The following is an 8,838-nucleotide window of genomic DNA, read 5'->3' as shown; positions in this document are numbered from 1 at the left end:
TCAATCATTGTCAGTTGCACTGGTTTTATCTGAAACGAATTACAAATTGACATCGACTCTGATATTTTCCATCTGCCTTTCATTCGTTACGTGTACTTGCTTAAACAGTGGGTGTTTTGTTACCTGCTGCCTCATGGATGCTTGATGCCAGGACAGCTGTCTCAGACTTACAGGTCCTACAAATTTCCTCATCCCCACACAACGGTGTACAGCCGCATCATAAAGTGCATAAAACAGATATGCATACTGTATGAGATATAGGAAAGTTATGTAGAAACATTAGTTTGCAAATAAGTATCTTACCTAGGGAATGGAAATAAACATTGGCCATTTGATTTTGAATGGTTAATTTAAAGATAAAACGCATATGCACACACATATTATGACAATCTTGCTTAAAACCACAATATTGGCGCTACTATTGACTGTTTTTGATATATAAATAAGCTTTGATTCTAACCAAAATTCTTCATCCGAGTGTAGGTTATTCATATCCCACATGTCTATTCTTTTGAATTATGTATCATGTCGTACCCAAACTTTCTATAAATTACTGCACTGACAGTGTAAATGCAGCTTGCTACATTACAATTCTTGGTATGGTTTATATAAAATAATTTAGCCATATATACAATTATGCCTCAAATTTATAGGAACAGAGAAACTTCACTGAAGATTTGGTTGTCAACAGTCATGGCAGTCAATGTTTTTATGAGATTAGTTCACATTTGAGGTACCTATATTCATTGTACTTATTTACCAATTTAATATTCATGCCAAACTATAGAAGTGGTTTATCACAATTACTTGCCTGCTATTTACATCCATTTTAAAATTTAAGGTATGTTATTTTTTGTTTACAGAAATTCTGTGCATATGTTCTGTTCTGATGGATGATGCCAGCCTCAAGTGAAACAGAAAATATGGAGGTTATGTCCTCTGATGTAGATACAGGTCACGTAGAAATTGACTTGTCATCTCGTGACCTTCAGAGTATACCAGAGGACATTCTCATCAGGTCATCATCACAGGTCAAACAAATGCTTCTTGATTACAATGATCTTGAGTCATTACCTGAACATTTTTCAAAGTGTTTCCCCAGTTTGGAAGTGCTTTCTCTCACAGGAAATGAAATCACATTTTTGCCATCATTGACTGGATGTAAAGGTTGTTTACGAGAGTTACACTTAAATGAAAATTGTATGACAATACTGTCTGAGTCAATTTGTGATTTAACTCATCTCCAGGTACTGAAAGCAACAGGAAATAGCCTGAAAATTTTACCAGACAATATTGGTGAACTTAGAAATCTTCGAATATTATGCTTGGATGACAACAAGTTGGAAAGTCTCCCAAGCACAATAGGTCTGTTGGAAAAATTAGAAATACTTGAATTGGAGGAAAATAAGATAGATCACATAACTGATGGGATCGGACAATTGAAATGTTTACACGTCCTAAATTTATGCAGCAATAAACTAAAGGCAATTCCAGAAACATTAGGTGATTTGAAAAATTTGGAAGCTGTAGACTTGTCAGGGAATTTTCTTAAGTCTCTACCATCTCACTTCAACTCTGCTTGTAGATTGAAAAAATTCTATGCTGATAGAAACCAGTTGGCAGAAATGCCAGACTGGATAGCAGATCTGTATGAAGCTGTTGAGCTTTCCTTGAAGGATAACAAATTCCACAAGGAACCATTCTCTGAACAATTTGGAGGAAACTGCAAAAAGCTTAAACTACTTGACTTTGGAGGTAACTTCATGACTAAACTACCAGACTCCATTGGAAAACTCACAAATTTGGAAAAGTTTTATCTTGGAAGTGTGATAGATGAACTTGAAAGGTGGGCTTTCCAAAATGGCAACTGGCTGAGCTATTTACCAAATAGCATTGGAGATTTAGTGAATCTTAAAGAAATCCATTTAAATGAAAATTTGTTTCAAGCTCTCCCAGAAGAGTTTGGAAACTTAGTGTGTCTTGAATACCTAGATTTGGGTAAGTGTGAAACCAATCTAGATTTAGTAATCACTGTTATTGCTGTTATCACTTTTTAGGTGCGAGTAGTTGAAAAATAAATAAAAATGTTTTGATGATGACTTTGTGGATTGTAGAAATTTCCTAAATGATTAATTTCCTGAGGAATAGATACTATGTAGACATATGATATTTTCTTAATGACTTGTTACAGTGCCATATGTTACGCTAGTATTTAACACTTTGAATATTATCTGAATATCTTAAATGTATTGTTTGGTATATACATGTATACTCCGGTGCATACACACACACTAATATAATACATACTACACAAATGATAGCATCTTTTTATAGTAAAGTCATGAAATAATTACTGCCAAAAAGATGATGTATTTTTTTACCATTCCAGAATACATGTATTTCAACTGTTATATCTGTTACTAGAGAAATGTTCTGATTGTGAGCTGTTCTTGGTACATTTGCACATATAACTTATCCACAAAGGGTCTTCTTTTAATTTATGTTTAATATTATAAAACTTTTGACAGGTCAAAATCTGGTAAGTGATTTGCCAGAATCATTTGGGAATCTAAGGTCTCTGAAGTTTTGCCAGTTATCAAAAAACAAGCTGCAACTTCTCCCAAGTTCATTTGGAAATCTGACTGCATTAGAAGACTTAAGATTAGACAACAATTTGGTAAGGTTTGGAAATGTTCTATTTCTTTGTACAAAAATTATTGTTTCTAACAGATTACCATTGATGTTCACCAATATTCTCATCTCTAAGATGTAGATCACATGTGTTTATATCTTCAGTAAAAACTTTTTTGTTGATTATGTGTCAAGTCTGCATGAGTAGCATTTGGAATATTTTTGAACTTGTTCACTGTAAATGTGAAGCAGTACTGATTGAAAAGTATTTTGTAACTGTCTATATCAAATGAACCAAGTTTCGAGTTTCATTTTAATACAGCTGTACATGGTTCAGACTGAATTTTAGGGACAATTTTGGGTACATCAGTATCATACCACAAAGTAAATGAAAACAAATTCAAGATAAATTATACAAAATATCTGATTGAATTTATTCAGATATTGATGAATTTCGTTTTAAAATATTTAATCATCAGTGGATAATGTGTTTGATGTTGATAGTTAGAAGAGCTTCCAGAATCATTCAGTGGATTGGTCAATCTCAAAACCCTGGACTTGTTCAATAACAAACTTACAGAAATTCCCACAGCTATAGAACACTTCACCAAGCTAGTCCGTATGGATTTGAATGAGGTAAGTACTGGAGTCCTTTTGATTTGACCTCACAGTTGGGATGCATGCAATGTCAAACATTACTTTCTTTGAAGGTAGATTTTTTTAGTTAGATGAGAAGCTATTTTAAATACAAAAATTCTATGTAAACAATCACAAAATATTTTTTTTGAAAAAGGATACAGATTCATCATATTCACCATGCAATACTGGTAAGACCAAAGGAGGGGACAACATTCTTTGAATCAAAGTCAGGGGATTGACTTATTACATAACGGTATAGTAATTCTTGCTGATTCTTCAGATCAGTAACATCTGATATATGATATATACAGGTATATGTACTAGCTGTGATTAAAGACCTAAACATTGTTGAGACCAGTTCTAACATAATTATGCTCTCCTTAAGTTTTTGGGGGAGCATATAGTTGCAGCTATGTCCATCTGTCCTTTCGTGTCCAGAGCATAACTTTGCTTACAGCATGAAGCTTGGTACAAAAATTGGTCTTAATAAAGTGATGTGCTTCGTACCAAATTCAGTTGAGTTGAGTTATTGCCCATTGTAAAAATTTCTTGTCCGGAGCATAACTTGGCTTACATTTAAAATAGGATAATGAAACTTTAGTGTATACATGCAAAGTCAATGGTAATGTTTGAATATTACTGTCAATTATGAAATATGGAAACATAACTAGGTTTAAATGTGGTGGAATGTTACGAATGCTTGTCAATACCGTTGACAATATCTGGCACATGATGAAATTTGGTTTGAAACTTTTATAAACTGTGACTTATTCACTTCTCTAGAACAAGCTGCCCATGCGATGGCAAGATGTTCCCAGTCTAAGGAAGAAGGTTATCTATGCTAAACGTGACCCAAACCTGAGCAACAACTGGCGTGGGCGACCCCGTCAGGATCTTGTCATTCCCGAAGATAACACCAAGGGGGAAGCTGACAAGGTACTGATATTCCTCACACTGAACACTGACAACGACTGGCATTATCAGTATTGCTTGCAATAAATTCTTCACGGGTCAAACAATTTACGATTAAATGACTGGAATATGGAAATAGATGGCCATGTGATTCATCTTCATTTCTGATTTTAGGCTGATTTGGTGTATGAAAAGGGTATAGTTTGTGTCCATGGAGGGCTGTGTTCTAGTGGCAGAGGGCAGGGACCAATTGGGATATTGAGGTTTGATATACAGAATTAATAGGTGAAGGAGAGTCAATTTTGTACAATGTGAGGGTCTAGTCAAGGATGGTGGGGGTCCAAAAGGGAGAAACAAGAAAGAAAACCTTCTTCCAATCCTCCTTCCAAAGCGATTTTGCCTTGAATAATCTTTTCTGCAATGAAATAAAATTTACAAAAAGGAACAAAATCACCTCCTCGCTACTAATGAGCAGACCTCAGATAGGAAATAATTTATAATTCTGAATGAGAAAATTTTGCAATAATTCAGAAAATTTCTAGTCAGCAGTGGAGGCCATCCAAAACTGTTGTTTTCATAATCACAACACATGTTTTCAATATGATTTGTTTTAAGGTAATGAAAGAAACAGAAGAAGGTTTGTTTGATGGTAACATGATTTAATGAAAGTCTTTTGTTGTGATATTTGCCATAGACAGGCATATGAACCTATGAAGGTAGGAAGGGGCTGTTTTGTAAAAAAATGTAATAGCAGTAGTGAATAAGACTTTGTATTTTTATTAGGGCCCCGCATCGCGATGCGGGTGCCCTATAGTAATCACCTTGTCCGTCTGTCCGTCTGTCTGTCCGTTTCGCTTTCCGCACGATATCTTGAGAAGGAATGATGAGATTTCGATGAAACTTGCTTATGATACTCGGTACATAAGTCCCTCGCTCAAGTTCGATGTTCGCCAAATTCCGCACATATTTAATGAGGCTGCTGCAATCTGATTGGCTGAATGTTTTACATGTCTGTCGGTTTCGCTTTCCACGCGATATCTTGAGAAGGAATGATGGGATTTCAATGAAACTTGCTTATGATACTTGGTACATAAGTCCCTCGCTCAAGTTCGATGTTTGCCGAATTAAGCGCATATTTAATGAGGCTGCTGCAATCTGATTGGCTGAATGTTTTACAGAGAATATCTTCTGAAGGAATGATTTGGGATTTCTTTAAAACTTGCTTTGTGATACTTGGTACATAAGCCCCTCATTCGAGTTCAATGTTCACCCTGTCCGTCTGTCTGTCCATCCGTTTCCTTGTCTGTCGATCCATATATCTGTCCATCTGTCCATTTTCATTGGATTTTGATGAAAGTTGCTTTCAATACTTGACACCTGTCCATATATTTCTTAATATTAAGAAACTCAATCATAAGGGGTAGGTATTATGCGGGGCCCTTCCTCGACATTGGTCTAGTCGTAAAAGAGATGAACATTTGTGTTTTTTTTCTGTGATAGGTCCCAGTGATAGAGAGGGATGATAGTGAAGGGAGTGAGGATGATGAGAAGGAAAAGCAGAATAATATCAATGGTTATTCCCATGATCTGTACCGACGAGCTGCAGAGCTTAATCTCTCTTCCTCATTCTGGCGTAGTCACACTGGCCCCCAGAAACGAGAGAAATTTGTCCGTCCCTATGACAAGGGCTACACAAGATACAGCCCAGAAACCTCAGTCACAGAGACAAGCAGTGATGATGATAGTGACGAATTGAATGGAGATGATGACTATGAACCGCCACCCTTTTTTCCGAAAACAAAAAGACGAGGTTTGTTCAAAATATTTCAAAAGATGTGAAAGATAACTCAAATGCTATTTAAAATCTGCAAGGTACTATTATTGTCATAATGTTGATTTCTATAAATTCATAGTACAATTGTGATTTGAAAGCAGTGAATGGACTTTTCAGGATTTTGTTAGGAGAATAAGTATAGATGAATTGACAATAATTTCCATAAGAAAATGATTCAACATTGTATGAATTCACATGCTTTTTACATTTAAGCATTTAAAATAGAAATGGAAAAAAATCTATTCCTTCTGAGGTTTAGGTGGACCCTTTATTGTAGTGACATTTAATTCCAATACTACATAATGCAGGGAATGAAGAAGAACCTGTGCCTAAGACAGCAGAACCAGCTTCAGAGGATCCAGCAGAACCTGTGGAAGACTGGGATGCAGAGATTGAGGAGATAGAAGCAAAAAATCCTTATGGTAATTGTAACATGGCCATGTGGAAACTAGTTATGTAAAGGACGGGTTCTTGTTGGACAGTTTTCAATAGGAATGTTATTACTAAGGATTATGTGAGTGAAACATAAACTTGACCTAAGGATCTAGAACAATAGGCCTATAGGGCCTTTATTGTTCACCTGACTCTGCTTTGCTGAAGTTGATGGAAAGGAAACTCTTAATATCCAAGCACACAATACAGAACATATCTCTATTTCCCATTAGGCCCAAACCCTCAGTCCCTAGGGGGTCAGCCAAACCATTCATGTTTCTGACCTTATAAAGATTTGCCCAACCCACCCCATGGGGTCAAGGACCATTGTTTATACAAAATGTTTTCCTTTCATGCAAGAATGCTTTTGAAAAAATTCTGGTAAAATTGAATCATTCCTACAGGAGGAATAGGATTTTAAAGAATATGCTCTATTGACACTGTTGGGTCCCACCCCTACCGCCCAGGGAGCCGAACCCACCATTTACAGAAAATTGATTCCCAATCCTTCAGACCAGGTGAGCTAAAAATCACTAACCCTGCTTTGGCTTTCCACCAGTAACTGTATATTTATTCTAAGTGAATTATCAATTAAATTCAATGGGTGGTACCTCTAAATGACACCTGGTGTACTCGTGTGAGAAAGATACTTATCTGGAATACCCTTAATCAATTAAATGGCTAACTTTTACTAGAGAAGTTTCATTTAATGAAGTATTAGCTAGAACAAAAGATTGAATGTGCTAAATATTCTAAGAAAAAAAAAGCAAAAAAAAAAAATGAATTGTGCAGTATGATAAATTGCATAAAGTATAAAATGTGACTTTTTCACATCTTTCAGATGACTTCAATAATATATACCAGCACCCACATCCAAAGACTTTGGAGGAAGCTGGTTATGAGGTGGATGAACATCTTTTCCTGCCGTATGATATCCACACAGATCCTATCATTAAATACAAAGTAGACTTTAAAACAGAGACTGGACAGTTTGATGATGTTGATGATGAGGAAGAAAACTGATTGATAACTTTTAAGTTTAAATTTGAAGGAATACATTTTAACCTTTACACTGTCATGGTACAGTGAATTTGGAGTCTAAGGTCAGTACTGATTTATCATGTATTTTGTTTGATTTGTAACAAAATTGATTTTTAGCATTATATGCAAAATGCATTAACTTAATGTGCCAAAATTTAAGTATATATTTAATCAATTAAGACATGCTATCACTGTCTACACGACCTGTTAGAAGAAAATATATATTGTTATACACTGTAATAGTCCTTTGTTATATCAAATGTAGTTATAAGACAGAGGCTGCAAATATTAAAATCTGCTGTTGTTATCAATAAATTTCCAAATACATTTTTATTGCTTACCTTATTTCTCTGTGATCACCTCATTGATATGGACAATGAATGGTCCTTAATCTGTGCAGTTGATCATTTCTTGCATCAAAAAATCATGCAGATTCCTTTGGTTACATTTACTAAGAAAACAAAACTTCCCTACCATAATTCATGATAGCTTCCTGTCTTGAGGTGATATGTGATTGGATTCTTTCTTGTGAAAGCCTTGTAAATATTTTCCCTTTTTTTTTGAAGAAATGTTAATCTCCTCATGCCCTAATGTTTACTCTTGTTGAAATTAATACCTAAATAAAAGTAGTTTACAGGAAAAATTCCTACTTAATGGAGAAAGACCTTGAGACTAATTATTTGTCAACCAATATTATGGATTCAAGTACTTTTGTATCAGTGGAATGGAACTGAAGTTGATGAAAGGATATTGTTCAAATATTTATTGATATTGTTCCCACATTTAATTGTGATAAAATAATATCAACCTCTTATGTAAAATGTAATAATACTATAAATGAAAGTTTTACCAATTTTATTGAACATAAGATGTACATGTACATATTTTTTGTTTTGTTTTTGAAACAATGATGTCAAGGAGATATTAATTATTTTTGTTCATATTTTTAAGATTTATCATTACAAATGAATTCACTGTTTTATAACTTTGATCAAAGTATGTTCCACACCACAGGTCTGGATTTAGTGGGATCTGCTCAATAAATATAGAAGTCTACATTTTACTCATCATAATCTTAAATGATATAAATTCCCTTGTTATTATTCAAATTAAGTGAAATTCAGATACTTTTCTCAGATATGTAACCTATTGATGTTTTTGAGCCAGTCTTTAGATTACCGAAATGGAATCTCTTTGACATTCATATTGATCAATACAAGCAATAAGATAAAATCACAGTAATATGTTTTTAATTGAAATTGATTATTCTATATTTGGAGTATTAATGATTCTTTATAGGGAGTTCACTTACTAAACAGATTAGTACTGAAGTCAAAATACACTGTATT

At 34.5% G+C, this 8,838-nt stretch overlaps 1 protein-coding gene across 1 annotated transcript; it reads left to right on the top strand.

Annotated features, from left to right (window-relative positions):
- On the top strand, nucleotides 1-8,401 carry LOC132559819 (leucine-rich repeat protein lrrA-like). Its single transcript, XM_060224447.1, has 8 exons — nucleotides 1-173; nucleotides 864-1,998; nucleotides 2,529-2,677; nucleotides 3,136-3,267; nucleotides 4,054-4,206; nucleotides 5,683-5,992; nucleotides 6,325-6,438; nucleotides 7,290-8,401. The coding sequence occupies exons 2-8, from the start codon at nucleotides 894-896 to the stop codon at nucleotides 7,469-7,471; spliced, it is 2,145 nt and encodes a 714-aa protein (XP_060080430.1). The 5' UTR covers nucleotides 1-173; nucleotides 864-893; the 3' UTR covers nucleotides 7,472-8,401.
- Nucleotides 8,402-8,838: the final 437 nt, after the last annotated feature.

The sequence above is a fragment of the Ylistrum balloti genome, unplaced genomic scaffold (genome assembly GCF_031769215.1).
Source record: "Ylistrum balloti isolate Yb309-2 unplaced genomic scaffold, AGI_CSIRO_Ybal_v1 Utg370974, whole genome shotgun sequence".
NCBI lineage: Eukaryota > Metazoa > Mollusca > Bivalvia > Pectinida > Pectinidae > Ylistrum > Ylistrum balloti.
This window is presented reverse-complemented; position numbering and strand designations above follow the sequence as displayed.